At 40.4% G+C, this 23,692-nt stretch overlaps 1 protein-coding gene across 2 annotated transcripts in view; it reads left to right on the forward strand.

Annotated features, from left to right (window-relative positions):
- Nucleotides 1–23,692, forward strand: part of dgkb (diacylglycerol kinase, beta) — a gene marked incomplete at both ends in the record, with an annotated part of 96,624 nt that overhangs the window by 58,920 nt on the left and 14,012 nt on the right. For both annotated transcript variants that reach the window (XM_083898993.1, XM_083898994.1), the window contains 2 exons: nucleotides 14,561–14,651; nucleotides 15,813–16,008. In XM_083898993.1, coding sequence (XP_083755119.1) covers nucleotides 14,561–14,651; nucleotides 15,813–16,008 — 287 coding nt within the window. The remainder of the gene's footprint in view (nucleotides 1–14,560; nucleotides 14,652–15,812; nucleotides 16,009–23,692) is intronic.

Below are 23,692 nucleotides of genomic sequence, written 5' to 3' on the forward strand. Positions count from 1 at the left end.
TAATTTTCCTTGAAAGGTTTTCAAATTTTGAAATTTGAATTTTATTTTATTTTTTCAAATTCACAAACTTTCAATTACCCATGTCTATTTAGGGTGTTTTCAAAAACTTTCAAGGGCCTTGAAAACATTTTCAAATTCACAAACTTTCAATGACCCATGTCTATTTAGGGTGTTTTCAAAAACTTTCAAGGGCCTTGAAAACATTTTCAAATTCACAAACTTTTAATGACCCATGTCAATTTAGGCTGGTTTTCAAAAATGTCCAAGGTCATTGAAAGTTTGTGAATTTGAAAAAAAAAAGTTTCAAGGCTACTGGAAGTTTTTGAAAACTGTCCAAAATAGACATGGGTCAGAAAAACATTTTCAAGGTTCTTGAAGGTCTTTGAAAACCACCCCAAATAGACATGGGTCATTGAAAGTTTGTGAATTTCATTTTTTTTTTTCAAGATCCTTAAAAGTTTTTGAAAACCAGCATAAATACTATAGACATGGGTCATTGAAAGTTTGGGGATTTGAAAAAAAAATTCCAGGCCCTTGAAAGTCTTTGAATACCACCCTAAATAGATATGGGTCATTGAAAGTTTGTCAATTTGAAAAAAAAAAAATGTTTCAAAGCCCTTGAAAGTTTTTGAAAACCACCCTAAATAGACATGGGCCACTGAACGTTTGGGAATTAGAAAAAAAAAAACATGTTTCAAGGCCCTTGAAAGTCTTTGAAAACTGCCCTAAATAGACATGGGCCATTGAAGTTTTGGGTTCATATGTAAATGTCAGGGACGAAAGACGAGCTCTTGCTGTGTCAGCACATTCTAGTCCTTGAATTTGAGGGAAATGGTCCTGGAAAGTCCTTGAGTTGATTGTCATTATCCCACCACCATGGCGTCTGATCCCTGGTTGTTTGTTTATTTATTTCTTTGACTCAGATTCTCATTTCTTTTGTTAAGAAAAAAACCTTCAGTGAAAAATGATTGCGATATTTTAAGAAGAAGATGATTCCGTGTGTTCTCTGAATAATTCAGGAGGCAGAATAGCTTTAGGATCTCTCTCTGTTCCACATGACTATCCTGGCCACTTCAATAATGCATGGTTATACTTTCTCAAAGGTAGCAGAGGTTTTCTTGGATTAGTCCAAAGACGTTTGGAGTCCATGTGATAGAATTATCATACAGGAACTTTAGTGGAGACGCTGGAGGCTGAAGGCTTTTTAGATTTCCTACAGTTACACATATTTTTTTAAGATAAGATTTAAAATAGTCCTTTGTTTGTAACTCAGTGAGGACATTTACGTTATACATATGTCCACATGTGAAAATTATGGGATATCAGTAAAAACGCACAAAGATTCCTGGATATGTCTAAAACACTCGCTGAATAAGCCGCTACCACCTTGACTTCTATGCTAGCGCCCCCTACAGGTATAGATCTATTTGTTTGTTTATTTTGCACAAAGAAGAAAATGTATTTATCGGCATCTGCTGCGAAAACAAAAGAGACTAAATAATTGTATCTAAATATCAGTATCGTTATCGGACCAAGCAATCCCGATATTATCGGCGTATTGCTAATCGGCAAGAAGTCAAATACTGGACATCCCAAAAAGGTATTAAGGCCCTGGGAAGTTTATGAAAACTGCCCTAACTAGACATGGGTCATTGAAAGTTTGAGAATTTGAAAAAAATAAAATAAAAATCAAGACCCTTGAAAGTTTTTGAAAATAGACTTTAAGAGCCTTTAATCACTCTTCCATTGTTAGTTTGCTGTATTCTCTGACGTTAATCTTCTCTGATGCTTGTAAACATAATTTACATAAATCCTTGATGTAAAAATATGTTCAATGCTTGAATTGTGATGTATTTGTACATTTAACCGTGAGTTTAAACATCTGTGCTGTCGCTCTCAAGGTCAAACTAAATGAACCAGATGTCAAATATTGAACGATGACAGCACTGATGACTCAAATCTATACGTTTCCTCAGTGTTTGACCTTAAAGAATTTCAATATTTAATCAGCTTTAATTACCAACCACACAACATTATGTAGCTTTATGTTAATTATGAAGTGACGAGGAGAGGGAGAGAGAGGTGGTATTAACCAAGTGAGGAGGGGGGTTTTGTTGATGAAATGTGGGGGTCACACACCTCCTCCTCCCTCTCCTTCTCCTCCTCTATCCGTCTCCTGTATTTGCACCTTGCGGTGATTACCAGGGTGAAGGTGTGAAGATTTGACACTCTGCAGATGGATTCATTTACTGTCACTGCCGGACCTGGAGGTGATAATGAGGTCGAGGATTAAAAGCAGACAATCAGTCGGGTCCGTGACGAGGGCTCAGCTCTCCTCCTCATCCTCCTCATCCCTCCATCTCCTCGTTAAAATACCATACTGTTTTATTTATTTGTTCTTGCTGATCCTTGTAATGTAATTACACACTAATCTCTGACTTCACAGGGATGAGGAAACAAGACGAGAGAGAAGGGAAATTAAGAACTTTTCACAGACTCAGAATCCATAAAAGTTTTATACCACATATATATATATATATATATATATATATATATAATTTCCTATATCTTATACCATTAGACATCCTTTTCTGACTGGAAAATTAAGATTTTAAACCGCTCACTCTCCCACACCAAACCCCATAGAGAAAATCAGTGATTTTAGCTCACAGGGACACAGGAGCTGCTGGTCTACTGCTGCCTTGTGTGGTCACTTTGTGTCCCTGCGGTAAATCTGAACAAAGGATTTCAGAAGCCGAATTGACAAAATAAGACATTGTTACTTAGTGATGGAGGCAGCAGTGGATCAACAACTCCTGTGAACTCCTGTGTGCTGTGATGTTAAAATTGATGATTTTCTCTATGGGGTTTGGTGTGGGAGAGTTAAAACGATACAAATGTCAGAAAATACCGTCAAACAACAGTAGATAGAGAATTTATTGGATGGGCCTTTTGATAAGTGGCTAAAATCAATTTTTTCACTCAAAGAATAACATCTCTTATTAGATAATTTATTTTAATATCACTAAAACATGTCAAAGTCAAACACATTGTGTTGTTTTTTATCATAAGGATCATTGGAGCACTGACTCATATTCTGTCACCAGCATTGTGCCTTTAAAATCATCAACAATGAGCTTTATTTTCACCTGATTCATGAATTCTGCAACAGCACAGACGCCTGTCAGTGATCACACACAGCACAGAGAAGCAGTGAGGACACAGGGTTAATGAGTGTCACACGAACGCACGCACGCACACACGCACACCCCCGGCACAGTGGAGCGTCCATGATTTAGGTCGCGATGGTTAATTAAGCGTGTCATTCTTGACTGGTAATTGGTCACTAAATCACAATTAAAATGGCCAAGTGTGTTATTACGTGATTAGAGGAAGACGGACGCTCAAATATCAGGCGTGGGAAGAAAAGTGGAAACAATTTCATCGTTGGATCGTTGCGTTCTACAAAAAAAGAATGAAAGAACAAAAAGACTCTAAAATTAGCAGCTACTTCTGTGAAGTTGATAAACACCATGATTATTTACAGTGGTTTATCCAAAAGGAGGAGAGAGCACAACGTTGTTAACACGTGACGTGTTTCTATGACGACTGACTGGGAAAAAGACGCGCTTGACGTCATGTTTCCATACTGCAGCACTGGAGTCTAGGCACCGTTTAAATGTTCAAGGCCTTGAAAGCTTTTGAAAACTGCCATAAAAAGACATGGGTCATTGAAAGTTTGGGAATTAAAAACATTTTTCCAAGACCCTTGAAAGTTTTTGAAAACTGCCCTAAATTGACATGGATCATTAGTTTTTAGTAGATATTTAGGTGTCGGGGGCGAAAGACAAGCTCTTGCTGCGTCAACACATTCTACTCCTTGAATTTGACTGAACTGGTCCTGGACAGCCCAGAATGTAATCATTACATCATCCAGCAGAGGGGCATCTTGAGCAAAGCTTGTTCTTATGCTACGTTCACACTGACGACGATTATCGGGCCACAGACGCGATCGATCATCTATCGCTGACCGAAAATGTTCGACTTTTCAAAAGAATCGCGTTGCCTTGTGTGACCGCTCAGCGTTTTCGAGATTCTCCGGATGACGTCACGTATCCAAGAGCAAAGTTATCAACGGTTGTTTTGGTTTGGTTTTGGCTTGATGTGGCCCGTGATATTTGCTCTGCAAACACACATCTATTTATGACATCTAACACACACACACACAGTGATACACACACACAGGCCCCTCCTGTGTTGTGTAACCATATCCCTGCGTTAACCTTTCCTGGAGGCGCAGGGAAGCCCAGGCATGGTGGCGCTCTTTAGCATAATTAGTGTGTTCATCAAAGCTGTGGCGCGTGTGCTGGATGTGGGGCCGCACACACACACACACACACTGTGTGTCATTTAGAGCTCCATCACCTGTGGCCCTTCATTCCCAGCTCGGCAGGAATCACACACACACTTATTGAAACACACACACACACATTTATTTAAACACAGACACACACACGCGTGTGGTGGACCTCAGACCTCATTTAAAGATGAAATCGTTGATGTGACCAAAGTGTCGTCTATAATTAATGATCACTTGTGGGTCATTTAGAGAGATCTCACCTGTGGCCCTGTGCCCAGCTCAGTGGGAACACACACACACATAAGTGTGTTTATATATCTTAGTGAGGACACATCATAGCCCTTAACCTTAACCTTAATCCTCACAAGTAACCCTCAAACTAAGTCCACCCTCAAAAAAACTTTCCAGGAGCAATTCCCTCATTTGTAATAAGTTATGTTAATTTCTAAGAAGCTTAGTATAAGAAGCTTCAGTTTTGTTGCTCAATTGAAGAGAAAGTGTAACTGGCCTTGTTTTTGTCACGTTAATACTCTCAGCTGTTTGTGCTTGTGTCGCTAGTTTTTCTCGACAGAAATACATTTTTCAAACGGCTGTCGTTTCTCAAACTGTCGCCTGTCTTGGTGGCGGCGGCGGCGGCGCTCCAGGCGGTGTCGCGTTAAACAAAACAGAGCATCGATGCGGCGCACAAAAAACTTATGTTACTTACATCCATGTGATATTTATCACCTCTGATCAAGAAGAAATGAGCGTGGAAAATGGAGGTCGTTGATCAGCGAGGGTGAGATGAAGTGTCACGGGAGAAAATCAATGCTGCTGCTGCTGCGGCCACGGCGGTGTTCACTCAGTGTGGCCGCGCTGAAACAAGAAGAAGAAGAAGACGACGAGGCCTCGGGACAGCGAAGCTACACTGGAGATTATCGTCTGTGACGTCCTTTGTGTTTTCTTCTTCAAGATGACATTTGTCTTCCAATGTGACCTGAGGACGGTTTCACTGAAGCAGAATCAAGAAATCCACATTAAAAACCTGTTTATTTTAAAATAGGAAGGGGAATCAGTGTCAGCTTAAAATCAGTGGATCAGATATCAGACAGATATAAATGTCAAATCTGATACAATCCAAAAAGCTAGCACTAATACCTGACTCTCTCGATTAATTAGATCTTGATTAATTTTTCATCATTATAGTGACAAAGTCATACAGAATTCAGGGCCTTTTGAAAAAGATGAACTGAGGGAATTGGTCCTGGAAAGTCCTCCGACAAAATTCCTTGAATTTGAGGGAATTGATCCTGGAAAGTCCTCCATGAAAAGTCCTTGAATTTGAGTGTATTGGTCCTGAGAAGTCCGATAAAATTCCCTGAATTTGAGGGAATTGGTCCTGGAAAGTCCTCCATGAAAAGTTCTTGAATTTGAGGGAAGTGGTCCTGTAAAGTCCGAGAAAAGTCCTTGAATTTGAGGGTATTGGTACTGGAAAGTCCTCCAAGAAAAGTCCTTGAATGTAAGGGTATTGGTCCTGGAAAGTCCTCCAAGAAAAGTCTTTGAATTTGAGGGAATTGGTCCTGTGAAGTCCTCCAACAAAATTCCTTGAATTTGAGGGAATTGGTCCTGGAAAGTCCTCCAAGAAAGGTCCTTGAATGTGAGGTTATTGGTCCTGGAAAGTCCTCCAAGAAAAGTCTTTGAATTTGAGGGAATTGGTCCTGTGAAGTTCAAGAAAAATCCTTGAATTTGAGGGAATTGGTCCTGGAAAGTACTCCAACAAAATTCCTTGGATTTGAGGGAATTGGTCCTGTGAAGTCCTCCAACAAAATTCCTTGAATTTGAGGGAATTGGTCCTGGAAATTCCTCCATGAAAAGTCCTTGAATTTGAGGGTATTGGTCCTGAGAAGTCCAAGAAAAGTATTTGGATTTGCGGGAATTGGTCCTAGAAAGTCCTCCAAGAAAAGCCCTTGAATTTGGAGGAATTGGTCCTGGAAAGCCCTCCATGAAAAGACCCTGAATTTGGAGGAATTGGTCCTGTGAAGTCCTCCAACAAAATTCCTTGAATTTGAGGGAATTGGTCCTGGAAAGTCCTCCAAGAAAGGTCCTTGAATGTGAGGGTATTGGTCCTGGAAAGTCCTCCAAGAAAAGTTTTTGAATTTGAGGGAATTGGTCCTGTGAAGTTCAAGAAAAGTCCTTGAATTTGAGGGAATTGGTCCTGGAAAGTCCTCCAAGAAAGGTCCTTGAATGTGAGGGTATTGGTCCTGGAAAGTCCTCCAAGAAAAGTTTTTGAATTTGAGGGAATTGGTCCTGTGAAGTTCAAGAAAAGTCCTTGAATTTGAGGGAATTGGTCCTGGAAAGTCCTCCAACAAAATTCCTTGAATTTGAGGGAATTGGTCCTGGAAAGTCCTCCATGAAAGTCCTTGAATTTGGGGGAATTTGTTCTGAAAAGTCCTTGAATATGTGGGAATAGGTCCTGGAAAGTCCTCCAAGAAAAGCCCTTGAATGTGAGGGTATTGGTCCTGGAAAGTCCTCCAAGAAAAGTCTTTGAATTTGAGGGAATTGGTCCTGTGAAGTTCATGAAAAGTCCTTGAATTTGAGGGTATTGGTCCTGAGAAGTCCAAGAAAAGTATTTGGATTTGCGGGAATTGGTCCTAGAAAGTCCTCCAAGAAAATCCCTTGAATTTGGAGGAATTGATCCTGGAAAGCCCTCCATGAAAAGTCTTTGAATTTGAGGGAATTGGTCCTGTGAAGTCCTCCAACAAAATTCCTTGAATTTGAGGGAATTGGTCCTGGAAAGTCCTCCAAGAAAGGTCCTTGAATGTGAGGGTATTGGTCCTGGAAAGTCCTCCAAGAAAAGTCTTTGAATTTGAGGGAGTTGGTCCTGTGAAGTTCAAGAAAAATCCTTGAATTTGAGGGAATTGGTCCTGGAAAGTCCTCCAACAAAATTCCTTGAATTTGAGGGAATTGATCCTGGAAATTCCTCCATGAAAAGTCCTTGAATTTGAGGGTATTGGTCCTGAAAAGTCCAAGAAAATTATTTGGATTTGCGGGAATTGGTCCTAGAAAGTCCTCCAAGAAAAGCCCTTGAATTTGGAGGAATTGGTCCTGTGAAGTCCTCCAACAAAATTCCTTGAATTTGAGGGAATTGGTCCTGGAAAGTCCTCCAAGAAAGGTCCTTGAATGTGAGGGTATTGGTCCTGGAAAGTCCTCCAAGAAAAGTTTTTGAATTTGAGGGAATTGGTCCTGTGAAGTTCATGAAAAGTCCTTGAATTTGAGGGAATTGGTCCTGGAAATTCCTCCAACAAAATTCCTTGAATTTGAGGGAATTGGTCCTGTGAAGTTCAAGAAAAGTCCTTGAATTTGAGGGAATTGGTCCTGGAAAGTCCTCCAACAAAATTCCTTGAATTTGAGGGAATTGGTCCTGAAAAGTCCTCCATAAAAAGTTCTTGAATTTGGGAGAAGTGGTCCTGTAAAATCCGAGAAAAGTCCTTGAATTTGAGGGTATTGGTCCTGGAAAGTCCTCCAGGAAAAGTCCTTGAATGTAAGGGTATTGGTCCTGGAAAGTCCTCCAAGAAAGGTCCTTGAATGTGAGGGTATTGGTCCTGGAAAGTCCTCCAGGAAAAGTTTTTGAATTTGAGGGAATTGGTCCTGTGAAGTTCAAGAAAAGTCCTTGAATTTGAGAGAATTGGTCCTGGAAAGTCCTCCAACAAAATTCCTTGAATTTGAGGGAATTGGTCCTGGAAAGTCCTCCATGAAAGTCCTTGAATTTGGGGGAATTTGTTCTGAAAAGTCCTTGAATATGTGGGAATAGGTCCTGGAAAGTCCTCCAAGAAAAGCCCTTGAATGTGAGGGTATTGGTCCTGGAAAGTCCTCCAAGAAAAGTCTTTGAATTTGAGGGAATTGGTCCTGTGAAGTTCATGAAAAGTCCTTGAATTTGAGGGGATTGGTCCTGAGAAGTCCAAGAAAAGTATTTGGATTTGCGGGAATTGGTCCTAGAAAGTCCTCCAAGAAAAGCCCTTGAATTTGGAGGAATTGGTCCTGGAAAGCCCTCCATGAAAAGACCTTGAATTTGGGGGAATTTGTCCTGTGAAGTCCTCCAACAAAATTCCTTGAATTTGAGGGAATTGGTCCTGGAAAGTCCTCCATGAAAGTCCTTGAATTTGGGGGAATTTGTTCTGAAAAGTCCTTGAATATGTGGGAATAGGTCCTGGAAAGTCCTCCAAGAAAAGCCCTTGAATGTGAGGGTATTGGTCCTGGAAAGTCCTCCAAGAAAAGTCTTTGAATTTGAGGGAATTGGTCCTGTGAAGTTCATGAAAAGTCCTTGAATTTGAGGGGATTGGTGCTGAGAAGTCCAAGAAAAGTATTTGGATTTGTGGGAATTGGTCCTAGAAAGTCCTCCAAGAAAAGCCCTTGAATTTGGAGGAATTGATCCTGGAAAGCCCTCCATGAAAAGTCCTTGAATTTGATGGAATTGGTCCTGGAAAGTCCTCCATGAAAAGTTCTTGAATTTGAGGGTATTGGTCATGAAAAGTCCTCCAAGAAAAGTCCTTAAATTTGAGGGAATTGATCCTGGAAAGTCCTCCAAGAAAAGTCCTTGAATTTGAGGGAATTGATCCTGGAAAGTCCTCCAAGAAAAGCCCTTGAATGTGAGGGTATTGGTCCTGGAAAGTCCTCCAAGAAAAGTCTTTGAATTTGAGGGAATTGGTCCTGTGAAGTTCATGAAAAGTCCTTGAATTTGAGGGTATTGGTCCTGAGAAGTCCAAGAAAATTATTTGGATTTGCGGGAATTGGTCCTAGAAAGTCCTCCAAGAAAAGCCCTTGAATTTGGAGGAATTGATCCTGGAAAGCCCTCCATGAAAAGAACTTGAATTTGGGGGAATTTGTCCTGAAAAGTCCTTGAATTTGAGGGAATTGGTCCTGGAAAGTCCTCCATGAAAAGTCCTTGAATTTGAGGGTATTGGTCATGGAAAGTCCTCCAAGAAAAGTCCTTAAATTTGAGGGAATTGATCCTGGAAAGTCCTCCAAGAAAAGTCCTTGAATTTGAGGGAATTGATCCTGGAAAGTCCTCCCAGAAAAGCCCTTGAATGTGAGGGTATTGGTCCTGGAAAGTCCTCCAAGAAAAGTCTTTGAATTTGAGGGAATTGGTCCTGTGAAGTTCATGAAAAGTCCTTGAATTTGAGGGTATTGGTCCTGAGAAGTCCTTGAATTTAAGGGAATTGGTCCTGGAAAGTCCTCCATGAAAAGTCCTTGAATTTGAGGGTATTGGTCATGGAAAGTCCTCCAAGAAAAGTCCTTGAATTTGAGGGAATTGATCCTGGAAAGTCCTCCATGAAAAGTCCTTGAATTTGAGGGTATTGGTCCTGAGAAGTCCAAGAAAAGTATTTGGATTTGCGGGAATTGGTCCTAGAAAGTCCTCCAAGAAAAGTCTTTGAATTTGAGGGAAGTGGTCCTGGAAAGTCTGAGAAAAGTCCTTGAATTTGAGGGAATTTGTTCTGAAAAGTCCTTGAATATGAGGGAATAGGTCCTGGAAAGTCCTCCAAGAAAAGCCCTTGAGTTTGAGGGTATTGGTCCTGGAAAGTCCTTGATGATTTGATGTAAGACTCGTAGATGTAAACAAATACAGTGTCGCACACAGTAACAGGAAGTGGGCCATTTAGATATTTCCATATTCAAAAATCAGGTTTATCAGGATAAATGTTCCCCTCCTCTCTCACTTGCTGTTTGCTCTGTTTTTCTTTGATTTGTTTGGTTTCTCGGCCACAGCGTTTACATCCTCCCTCCTTGTCCTCTCTCTCAAACCTTTGTGCCGGGATTTGTTTGTTTAAACAAACGAACACCTGAGCGTCTGTGGAAACCCGAGCCTCCTGCAGCTGTTAGCGTCGTCCTGCAGCCGCTAAAGTCATCATTGCAGTGCACTTTGCATTCAGACACTAAAAACACAGCAGAGGACATTGAAACCAGAAGTACTGCTGTTTTTGAAAATGACTAACAGGGAAATAAAAACAACAAAACCATGTTGTGGAAGGATGCGAGGAGCTTTAAAAACCAGGCTAACGGACACTTTACGTTCACTTTTATTGCACTTACCATAAAACCAGGTTCCTCCTAATCTACTTGAGGAGCATCATCGGAGTCAAATGGACTTTCCCATCAATCGCAGGACGAGCTGGACTCTGCTGAAGACGCTGTCCACTGTCAGTTGCTGGGATAACAAACGACAGAAACCTCCTAATTACCTAATGAACGGGGACATGCGGTGATTTGTGGCAGTGGTTGCTCTTCTCTTGTTAAGTTAAGTGGAGAGAATCGACAGGACGGTCAGATGTCCTCGCTCTGATCTGAGTCTGCTCGTTAAAGGAAGCTCTCAGCTCTTCTGCCGCTGACACATGTGCGGTCGAGGTGGTTTGTTGTGCTTTAACGAATAAAAACATATATATAAGGAATCCAGACGTTTGTCCTCAGTCAGGGCCGTGTGAAGAGAGTTCAGGGGCTGAGGGCGAAAGGAAAAGATGCTTTAAAGAAAGCTGCTGTTCAAAAGTTTGCCTTCTCCCAGAAAAACAACTGTATGGATGTTAGCGGTGTCGCGATCGTGAATATCGATCGAACGACGTCACAATTTCGACCTTCCAAAACAGAAAGTGGAATCAAGGAGTTAACCACGCCCTCACTTCCTAAAAATGTCCTCACCTCCTAAAAAATGTCCTATCTGAAAATGTCTTCATTTTATGAAAACGTCCCCACTTTCTGAAAATGTCCTCTTTAGTAAAAAGCCTCACTTTGGTCAAATGTCCTCACTACGGTAAAATGTCCTCACTTTGTAAAAATGTCCTCACTTCCAAAAAATGTCATCACTTTTGTAAAATGTCCTCAATCCCTAAATATGTCCTCGTTATCTAAAAATGTCCTCACTTTCTGAAAATGTCCTCACTTGAAAATGATCTAATATCCTAAAAATGTCCTCAGGTCCTATAAAATGTCCTCACTTCAGGAAGATGTCCTTAGTAAAAATGTCCCCACTTTCTAAAAAATGTCCTTAATTCCTATAAAATGTCCTCGCTATCTGAAAAAGAATTCTCTCCATTCATCACTGACAGGTTTTCAATCCACTTTAACCTCAGCCTTCATTTGTTTGTTTGTAAAATGACTCAGACCTGAGTGGTTAGTTTGTGTTCACCTGTATTTCTTCCTCCTCTCTCCTGATGTAAAGGATGTTGGTATATGTTCACCTATATTTCTTCTCTCTTTTCTGATGTAAAGGTTGTTGGTTTGTGTTCACCTGTATTTCTTCCCTCTCTCCTGATGTACAGGATGTGTTGTTGTGGTGAAGCCTCTCTCCCTCTCTCTCTCTCTCAGTCCTCTGTATTGACCGTGTTGCTGGATGATGAATTAGCTGCAGGTTGAAGCTACCTTGCTTGTAGCCTAATGAAAGCTCATTTATAAAGAGGCTAAATGGTCCTGACAAAAGTCCTAATGAGGAAATCAATAATTCAGTGATTGTTACTCTGCTTATACTAATACGTAGCCTCTCCCTCGTGGCGAGGACACGGCCATTCTTTACCCGTTTGTTCACTTCTTGCGTGTCAGCACTGTTGTCGGTGTTTGTCTTTGTGTCCGTGGAGCTCGCTCTCTCATGATGAATTGTCGGTCGTGAGTCGAGAGAAGATTAAAAATCACATCTTTAGACATTCTTTAGACTGATGAACCGGCACATTTTTAACATCCTTCAGTACGTTTCACAAAACACGAGATTTAAAAAGAAAAATACTTTTAACATTTACCAAACTGAATTAGTCAAACACGGAGGTCGAGAAGCTAGCGCTGCATGTTTATGTGACAGACGTGAGCTCGAAGGAGTGTTTTTAAAATAAAAACTAGTGCTGGGCACGTTAGCGGCGTCAACATTAACGCATGACACGTTTCCATGACGACTGACCGGAAAAAAATGTGTGTGATGTCTTGTTTAGGTGACTCTCCGGTTTCACTAAAGGCGCGCTAACGGCGCTAAAGGAGCTAACGAAGCTAAGTGGTAAACGGTGCCTGGACTCAGGTGCCGAGGCAAGTAAACATGACGTCACGCGCATCTTTTTCCGGTCAGTCACCATGGATGTGCGTTAACGTTGACGCAGTTAACCGCTGTTAACCGATGTTAACGTGCCCAGCACTAATGAAAACCTGCGTACATGGGCTACACCAGGGGTGTCAAACTCAAATACAGAGTGGGCCAAAATTTAAAACTGAACAAAGCTGCGGGCCAAGGTTGAACAAATTAACCTTTTAATAGGGACCCAAACAAGTTTTGCATTGAATATTGAACAAGCAAGGCTTATATAACTTTATAGTGACATGCGAAATCGAGTTTCAAATAATAATAATAATTACAATAGGGTTCTTGCACAGTCGTGCTCGAACCCTAATAATTAAAAAATATCAATGGCATATCAAATAAAATTTAAATAAAAATTGAATGCACCCTAAATACAGGATAAGCAGTAGATAATGGATGGATAAAAATTGAATGCCTCTTTTCTATTTGCAGCCTTTTGAGGTAAATATCAAAATAAACTTTTTCCACAGGCTAATAATAAATTTGAAAATAAAATAACAATAATGAATGAATCAAACATTCAAGCCTTGAAGTAGCAAGAGAAAGTGCATGAATAAAACGTTAATTATTGCTCAGTTTGCTACACTGATTTGCTTTAACACTGAATATGGAACAAGCAACGCTTATATAACTTAATAGTGCAAAATCAACTTTCAAAAAACAAACGAAAAAACATCAATGTCATATTAAATAAAATTTAAATAAAAAATGTAATGCCTCTTTTCTATTTGCAGCCTTTTGAGGTAAATATCAACATTAACTTTTTCCACAAGCTAATAAATTTGAAAATAAAATAACAATGAATACAAAACAACAGCAGAGCATTATGGGATTTGTATTAGCGGTGAATGCGGTGTTACAGCAGCGGTGCCGCTGTATAATACCGGCGGGCCAGCTCTAATGTTAATTTGATATTGCCTCAAGGGCCAAATGAAATTACACGGCGGGCCAAATTTGGCACGCGGGCCAGAGTTTGACACCCATGGGCTACACAGTTCACAAGGAAAACGTGATGAATAAGCATGATGAATATATACTTCACAACTTTTCCAGAACCCCGAGTGATTTTATTAGCAACTTTGCGAGGAAGAAAGTCGCGATTTCTGCCACACACACGTAGAGTTGTCCCATGGAACGTTTAGAACGTGGGATATTTCCAAATCTGGGGACAAGAAGTGGCTAACTTTAGCCTGTTTTTGTTGAGGTTAACTGTCAATTCTAGCAACAGGATCTATTTGAACCAGTTCATATTTTCAGATGTTACAGTTGATTTGGACCTGTGTCGTTACTGGGTTTCTGTAAAGACATTTTCGATTCTGGTGTCCATGAGAGAAAGTCATGAGACTGTGGACAGATGGTGACTCGTCATTCATCATCACATTTAGTGATGATAGTGTGTAAAGCAGCAGCAGCACCTCCTCGATTCCTGTGTTAATTGCAGGTCCAGGTGTATTCACCCTCTCACGCTCCTCACAGAGCCTCCTGGTTCCTCCTCTGACCTCCTCATGTGCTCCTCACTCTGCCTCTGTCGTTCATCATCCTGATTTGATGTGTGATTAATGAAGCACACTATGCAGTCTTTGGAGATTAATGACGTTAGATCCACGGTTCAGGAGTGTGCTTATGATGTCAGTGACAACACTGTATCTGAAGAATGTGTTTTATTTTGCTGTTTGACAATCTTTTTCTGCCTGGAAACTGAAGTTAGTGTCGTTGTGTAAACTGCTCACCAAACCAATTGACAAAAACATCCATTTTAACATCACAGCACACAGGAGCTGTTGATCCACTGCTGCCTCCATCATTAAGTTCAAATGTGTTATTTTGTGCATTCGGCTTTTGAAATCCTTTATTTTGATTGACCTCAGTGACACAAAGTGACCACACGAGGCAGCAGTACATAGTTCAAATCTGCTGCTTTAAGGACATTTAGAAGTTTGTATTTCCGTGTAGTTTAGAAGATCTGGGGAGAAATACTCTCTTTACTCCTTTACTCTTGATTTCATATGTTGACAAAAAGAAGAGATGAAGAGAAGTTTGGCTTCAGATTTTCACCCCCGATGTTTCTTCGTCTCGTGGTCCCTTCACGCTTCCTGTTGTCTTGTCTTTTTGTGCAGAACAAAGAATAAGCTGTGGTACTTTGAGTTCGGCACTTCAGAGACCTTCTCTGCCACGTGTAAGAAGCTCCACGACTTTCTGGAGGTGGAGGTAAATGAAACCACATGTTCTCATGTTCTCTGTGCGTTTTAGACAGAAACGGACATTTGTTTGTGTTCTATCACTGTTTTATCAATGTATTATCTCTGTTTTTGTGAACTAGTGCAGAGCCTGTGGGAAGTATGTATTCCTATAGGGGGAGCTGAAGAAGATTTTTCAGTTATGGTAATGCATGATAAGGAACATAAAGGCTAAAATAATAAAAACACTGTGCAACCGTAAAACTAATTATATAAAAACATTAGGCACATTTGCGTTGTGCCTAATGTTTTTTTGAAGAAAGTCAGCTCACTGTCAAAGTGCATCAGGGCAAATGGATAATTTCGTGAATTTCAAAAATTAATGAACATTATTCCTTAAGAGGTTTGAAAATATTTCAGATGGATCCTCTAGGCCTCTAGAGAAGAACGTCAGTCCAGAACTCGTGGGAAGTCCTCATAGGGATGACATTAGCCACACCCACTTAAAATGTCTGGCCGATTTAAAAAAAAAAAAAATAATAAAAAAAAAATAATAATAATAATAAATCGTGTAATTTGCTCTACTTTTCAGTGGAAATATTATCATATCATTGTATTATATTGTATTTGACGGTGCCTCAGAGAGCGCTCGTGGTCCAAAAATAGAGCACATTTGTGTCAGATTCTCCGTTTTGACCCTGACAAAGTGTTTGAAGTGTGAAGGCGATCAGTGCGTCCTCACACCTGCGTCTCACTGAAGCACAGTTCAACACACACAGGTAATTAGCCCGACACGACCCTCGCTGTGTGTGTGTGATACTGAGTGATAATGAACCCGGTGTCTATGCAATTCATCTCCGAGCTTTGCACACAGTCTTTATTCATGAGATTTACAAACGTACACACTCATGAAGAGCAGGACTGGAGCTGAAGATACACATATATTTTAATTTTAGGTTTTAATTGCTCTTTGCACTGTATCTACATCAGTTTTTAGTAGATTACACCGTTTAATTGGACTAATGTCCTTGTCCCAGGATACAAATACTATAGTAGGTCTGGTTTTAGTCTCCGTAAGAGTCCCTAAAACCAGTCTGGATTAGAAAACAGGCTCAAAAAGACGTTGGTTTCATGTAAATAAATCGGACATTAATCCACTTTTGTCCTTTGTTTGCTGCCTCCTCTCCAAAAGTGCGACGGCGTCACTCTGGACCTCAGCACCATCTCCCTGGAAGGCATCGCTGTCCTAAACATTCCCAGCATGCACGGCGGTTCCAACCTGTGGGGCGAGAGCAAGAAGAGGAGGGGACACCTACGGGGAGGGAAGAAGGCCCAAGACAAGAGGACGCCACTGCTTGACCCCAAAGAGCTCATGTTTGCCGTTCAAGGTAGCCTCGATGATCGCATGAATCCAAACTAATGTAGCTAAGCTTGTTAATCCCTAAATTTACTTCATAATAGTGGTGGGCGGATCGATCCAAAAATAACGATTTAATCGATCTAACGTTGTTATTGATATTGATCAATATCAGCGTAATAATATTGATACTTTAGTTCCTGTCCTGTCTGCACTGCGACGAACTGTCTGTCTGTTTCTGTGTAAGTGTCGCTACTTTGAGAGCTCAGTCAGACAGGAACACTCTGCTCCTCCTCCTTCCTCTTGTGTTTCATTGTCATGTGACCCAGGTAAACAAGCAAGAAGTGCTTCTGGCCAGTGGCAACTACTCACACAGGTGATGAGAGACGGAGCGGAGGAATGGCGTACACGAGAAGGAGGAGCGCTGAGTGGCTTTATATAGAATCACAAACAACAGCAAAGTGTGTAGTTTGTAAATGTGTAAAATTGTGTAAAACACCTGTAAAATACAGTGGCAATACAAACACATGAAAAACCATGACAAGGAAAATGCTGAGCTTCAGAGACAGAGAGAGGAGGAGAGAAACCCCCCCCCCCCCCCCCCCACCCCCGGCCCCCACAGACCCACACAAAGGCAGAGGCAGCAGTGATTAATAGAGGCCTTTCAGTTTGGCATATCCAGGTAGATAATAGTGGTGAAAGTAATATTTTGGCCATCTTCGACATTGGATAATACATAGTTTTAAGTGCAACTGGTCATTTGTTACTATAAAGTATAAAGTATGCCAAGACCTTGAAATAATACATTTATCCAATTGAAACGTGTTATTTTAATTTTGCTTTATTTTTGTATTTAGTTTTGTATTCTACTACAAAATAATTAGTTTGTAACATTTGGTGTGCAATGATAATTTACACTTTGTTTATTTAAGAAAAGAAGTGCACTGAAGGCAGATCATTTGTTTAAATTTGTTCTCAAGTGACAATTGTGTGCACTGTTTTAAAGTATTTTACTTATAAACTGTCCTGGATGAGTTACTATTAACAAATTAATCATCCAAACGAAAGGACGGAGCAGCGTGAAAGGAGCGCCGTAAGTATCAGTATCGCCGATACTGACTGGTATTGGATCGGTATCGGATCAATACCAAAATTTGCAGTATTGCCCGGCCCTACTTCATAACACTAACAGCCTTCTGCTTCCTGGTCAAAGACCAGAACGCCAAGTCCGACTAAGTGTGTACATGCAGGTGTAATCGGAATATGAGTCAAATTATCCAGTTATGTTCATCCGACTAAGACGAGCTCCATTTTAGTTGGACTAACGTGTTTGCATTGCATTAAGAATACAGAATTATTGTCTTAGTCTGACTAAGACTAGCTCCATTTTAGTCAGACTAATGTGTTTATATGACATTAAGAAAACTGAATTATTGTCTTAGTCCGACTAAGACGAGCTCCATTTTAGTCAGACTAATGTGTTTGCATGACATTAAGAATATCGAATTATTGTCTTAGTCTGACTAAAACTAGCTCCATTTTAGTCAGACTAATGTGTTTACATGACATTAAGAAAACTGAATTATTGTCTTAGACTGACTAAGTGTATACATGCAGGAGTAATCGGACTATGAATTGCATTGTCCAGGTATGTTAGTCTGACTAAGTCCAGCTCCATTTTAGTCGGACTAATGTGTTTGCATTGCATTAAGAATACCAAATTATTATCTTAGTCTGACTAAGACCAGCTCTATTTTAGTCGGACTAAGGTGTTTACGTGACATTAAGAAACCCAAATTATTGTCTTAGTCCAACTAATCTTACACATGCAGGAGAAATCAGACTAAGAGTCACATTATCCAGGTATGTTAGTCCGACTAAGACTAGCGAGATTTTAGTCAGACTAACGTGTTTACATGACATTAAGAAAACAGAATTACTGTCGTAGTCCGCCTAAGCCTTTACATGCAGAAGTAATCGAACCGAGTCCCGTTACCCAGGTAGGTTAGTCAGACTAAGACTAGCTCCATTTTAATCAGGCTAACGTGTTTACACGACATTATGAAAACCGAATTACTGTCTTGGACTCTAGTCGACTTTCAAAAATATTTGTTTTATTGTGAGGACGCCATGCTAATGTTAGCACTGGCTTTCATAATCGATGAATCAGTCCATAATTAGTTGTTTAATCCATAAAATGTTGACCAGTGTTGTCAAACCTGTTCTCAAATGTCTTTTCTCAAATGTCCATAAACTAAAAATTTCAGTTTTAATGATTTCTTTGTTACGTGGAGCAAAGAAAGCAGAAAACATTCCCATTAAATGAGCTGAAAAATCGACGAATCGAGTAATAGTTTCAGCTTCTGAGTCTGATATGGAGGTAGTCGGTGAGTCTGTAAATTAACCATGTGTGACAGTGCGAGCGTCTCTGCTCCCTAAAGCACCGTCGTGTCCTTGCTCCCGTCAAAAAGATCAAAGACTAAACTTGGAGCAAAACTTCTCTCGAGGCTCATGAATATTTCAGCGACGACAAGGTGAATCAAAGCATCGCAGGTTTTGTTTGTAAAGACGAGGCGCGGCCGCGTCACCGGTGTTTTAGCGCTAACAAGAGCAGACTCTGATGGTGGTGTCGTCCATTTATGTCAAGAGGGAGAGACCTTCAGAGGGGATATATGAGGGAATGAATGAATGAAGACGAGGGAGCTGCTGGTCTAAATAAAAAGTATTTTAAATACTACTATTTTTATTATCGTAAAACTCAGATTAATTTAGTTTTTCTGCTCTTTAATTATGATATCCTCAAACGTCTTGTTTTCAATGATTTCTTTTATTATATAGAGCAAAATAAACCACAAAGGATTAAAAAAAATGTATTATTTTAATTTAGTCATGGTTGCAACTCTAACTTACTCACAAACATCCATCCATCCATCCATCCATCCATTATCTACCGCTTTATCCTCCACCAGAGGGTCGCGGGGGGTGCTGTGCCTATCTCAGCTGACATTGGGCGATAGGACAGTTCACCAGTCCATCACAGGGCCACATATAGAGACAAACAACCATTCACTCACACTCTCACAGCTACGGTCAATTTAGAGTGACCAATTCTACTCACAAACATACACAAGTAATTTAACTTGTGCATAACAAACATTGAAAATAATCCTCTTTTTTTTGCCTGAAAAATAAAAATTATCTTGGTGACGTGAATTTCAAGTCTCATTTTAAGTAAATATTTCTTAAATTATGGTCTTTTTTTTTTTGACACTTTTTACCCTCATTTTAAGAAACATTTAATTAAAAAACTATATACTAGCTTATATACTACCTTATACTAGCTGCTCATTACAAGGAAGCTAAGAAACTAGCTGCTGGTCATTAAGAAGCTAGGAAACTACCTACACTTTGCTAACAAAAAGAGTGTTGGTGTGGTCAGTTAATCACGTCTGTTAATCCCTTAAACTACTGGATAAATTGGCCAGATAATCTGTTCAAATCAGGCTAAAATTAAATGTGAAGACACCCACAGTTGTCGGGACCAAAATCTTTCCTCACGTGGCTGTTTTTTGTGTGCTCAACCAGGAAGTCAAAAAAAAGGGAAGTTTATGAGCAAATATTTTAAATAGTCGTTGGTCTCAGCTGCTCTTTGTGTTTAGTGCTAATTAGCAAAAGCCAGCATGTCCATATGTCCTCTGAAGGTTAGGCATATGGACATCAATATGTTAAATACTGCATGTCCAAAATGCCAAAGATCTGTGTTAAGGTTAAATTAATCCTCACAAACAAACTCTAGCTCTTAAGTTTTGCGATGTCTTGTCTCTGTTGTGTTTTTTTTTGTGTGTTTTTGCTTTTTCCTCTCGACTGTGGTTCAGGTGATGTTGTACACACACAGTGTGTTTGTGGGTTTCCTGCAGTGATGTGGTGATAGTACTCGGGGATGGAGTGGATGTTACGATCAGTGTCGGGATTGAAACCTGACGAGTCAGTGAGGCTCTCCAGACACTGATCCCTTCTGAGACTTCACTGCTCAGAGAACATGACTGCTGGAAAAACAGATCTATGAGGCCTCCTCCTCCTCCTCCTCTTCCTCCTCCTCATGATATCATATGATTCCGTTTTGTTTTGTTTCCTTTGGATTTAGGGAGTGTAGATAAGATGATAAGATGTAAAAAGGAGATATTATGAATGACAGCAGGGACACTCGCCACTAGTCAGTAAAATGCTACGCTAATGCTGCGTTCCAGAGCCCATCCAAACAAATGGGATGTGGGACTTATCCCTTCCTGAATTGTACTAGCTCCTACTTCAAAGCGTTCCAGCAATTGAAGTCGAATGTTAGAAAACATGGACGATCGCGTCACTTTAGATTTATGTTTGAAGAGGCATTTTGACTGTCAGCAATTCAGTCTACTTACATAAACAAGCGAGTCGTATATGTAAAAGCGATACATATAACGTCATGAGTATACTTTTACTGTAGCCCTACATGTCTTCTTGCTAATGGATAACAACAACGACATAATTTCACGCCATAACATGAAAAAGAAGTTGTGATAAAATCGCTGTGTCTAAAACAACTGTACAAGCAGAAAAGTAAAGTTTATAGCCTATTCATGTGACTCCATGGGAGCCGCCATTATTCTCCGACATCATTTTGGTGAAGTCAGGGAAGGTCGATCAGCCCCGACTTCGAGAGTAGGTCCCACTTCGACAGGCATTCCAATGCACTTTTTCTCGTTGGAGGTAGGATAAGTCCCACGTCCAACTGGTTTGGATGCTCTCTGGAATGCAGCATAATTCCTGGTTGATTGTAGGCTACCTATCTGTCAGTCGTTAAGAAGGTAAGAAACCAACTGCTAGTTAATAATAAGCTAGCTACTTGTTGGTATGATGCTAAGAAAGTGCTGCTAGTAGCTTTGAAACTAAGCAGCTACCAACTTGTTTCTTGGCTACTTAGCAACTCGCAGCTAGCTTATTAGCCACCAACAAGTAGTTTTTATCTTGTTAAGTGAAAGATACATTGATAGACAGACCACTATATCGATCTAAATGTTTTTTTTTTTTATTGTTATCTAACAGTTAAATGAAGCTGCTGCACTGTTACCCACTCACATCATCCTTAAACACTCACTGCTAGCTTCTTATTAACCATCAACTACCTTCTTAAAAACTAGCAGCTAGTTTCTAATATCTCTAGTAACCTGTAGCTAGCTATTCATGCAACCAGCAGGGACAGAAGTGTCACCAGTGTCAGACATAGATCAAAATATTTGGTGCAACAGAACCAGTGAACAAGACACAGATATTTTAGCCACTTAACAAAAGACTTGTCTAATTGTTTGCAGCTTTATCTCACATTTAAACAAACTTTACCTGCTGGAAACTGAAGTTTCCAAACCGCTCACTCTCCCACACCAAACCCCATAGAGAAAATCTGCGTTTTTAGCTCATTGGGACACAGGAGCTGCTGGTCTGCTGCTGCCTCATGTGGTCACTTTTGTGTGTCACTGAGGGATTAACAACTCCTGTGTGCCGTGATGTAAAATTGCTGATTTTCTCTATGGGGTTTGGTGTGGGATAGTAAGCGTCAATGTTCCACTCTTAAAAGGCTGTGAAACAGCAAAAATAAAGCGACAAATATATTATTAAGACATTGTAGACCTTAAAAAGGTGTAGATTTTATAAGATAAATGGCTAAAACTGTTTTTTTTTTTTGTTCCTGAACTATCCCCTTTTTGGAGGGAGTTTGCTGTTACCAAGGTTTTTGGAGACGAGTGAAGACGTCTCTGGAGTGTGTGATTTATTGGAGACAGCTCAGCACTGACTGAGGAGAACAGAGCACAGCTGGACGCTACCTCAGATTCTGAGGGTAAAACATTCAAAGAAGCAACACGGAAGAGCTTCCTCCTGGAGATGATCTTTGAATAGAGAGCGTAGTTTCCTGTGAGTCTAATCGTCTGTGTTTAGGCATCGAGTGTCAAAGTAAATTTGACTTAACGTTGGATTTATGAGTCATATCAGATACAATTAATGTTTGTTAAAACACAAAAGACACTAAGTCTTTGTTGACATGTGTGTGTTCATGTGTGTGTGTGTGTGTCCTTGCTGAAAGTGCCCTCAAGGTTGAGCAGCCGTCGGAGCAGGAGAATGGCATATTTAGAGGCAAACATATTAGGCCAGAGGGGGCAGCGACGAGCGTGACGCATGGATCAAGCTGTTGGCAGGGGTTATTCTGTGTCTGTATGTGTGTGTGTGTGTGGGGGTTCTGGGACATTTAAAAAAAAGAAAAAAAACACCTGACCTTTCGGCTGCTGTTAAATCGTCCCGCTGGTGACGCCAGGAGACAAGCCCCTCAGGTGGAAGGGACTGGCTGTGGAGTGAATTATTTAGACTGGGCCTGAGGTTTCAGGGGTGGGGATGTGTTGATATGTGGGTGGAGGAGGTTGATTCCTGGGACTGATGCCCTGTGACAAGCCCCGTGAAGCCTTCACTGGACCATCGGCCTCCTCACGCTCCTCTTTTATTGGAGCTCTCTCAGCCTGTCGCTCCGCATGCGTCAGTACAGACACGGGCCTCGACATGCACTCGATCTTAGACCACGACAAAGATGTTGTTTCTAATCTCACGCAGCTTAGATTAAAGCCACAGTTGAGCGAAGAAACTCGCCACTAGTCTGTAAAATGCTAAGCTAATCTGTTAGTCATTAAGAAGGTAAGAAACCAACTGCTAGTTAATAATAAGCTAGCTACCAGTTGGTATGATGCTAAGAAAGTGCTGCTAGTAGCTTTGACACTAAGCAACTAGTTGCTAGTAGATAAGAAGCAAGCTGGTAATTGCTAAGAAACTAGCTGCTATTTGGTAAGATGCTATGGAAGTGCTGCTGGTTGCTAAAAAGCGAGTTTCTGGTTGCTAATAACTAGCCTTTAGTCGTTAAGAAGACAAGAAACTACAAGTTGCTAAGATGCTTGCTGCTTATTGCTATGAAGCTAAAAAAAAAATAAAAGTAGCTGCTATTTGCCTTGAAGCTAAGGACCTAATTGCTGTTAGTTGTTACATCGATAAGAAGCAAGCTGATTATCGCAAAGAGACTAGCTACTAGTTGATGACAGTGCTACTGGTTGCTAAAAAGCTAAGAAACTACCTACAAGTTGCCAAGAAGCTAAAAAACAACAACAACAACCAGCTACTAGTTCATTGGAAGCTAATAGCTAGGTGCTCATTACGAGGAAGCTAAGAAACTAGCTGCTGGTTGTTAAGTAAGATGTTAAGTATGTGCTGCTGGTGCTCGTTCCTGGTTGCTAACAACTAGCTGTTAGGTGTTAATAAGCAGAAGCTAAGAAGCTACATACACATTGCTAAAAAGAGACTGGCTGTTAATTTCTAAGAAGGATGAGGACGATCCGAGTGTCTCTGTCTCACCTCACTGTCTGTGTTTGTGTTTATCACCACTATCAAGTATTGTTTTCATCGTTGGAGCGAGGAACATCATTTCCATTGTTAAGTGGCAGGTGTTTCACTTCACATTTTGCCGCCAGCTGCTTATCTGCTGTTAATAATTCAACTTCCTTCTGCTGTAAATCGTTCAGTGACGCACTTTTCCCTCCAGTTTATGTTGGGACAGTAACTATGATTACTTTTTTTTTTATTTGGCAGTCTATTTCTGTTTTTTATTATTATTATTATTATTATTATTATAGTCGTTATTGGCTATT

Source organism: Microchirus variegatus (genome assembly GCF_963457635.1).
Source record: "Microchirus variegatus genome assembly, chromosome: 1".
NCBI lineage: Eukaryota > Metazoa > Chordata > Actinopteri > Pleuronectiformes > Soleidae > Microchirus > Microchirus variegatus.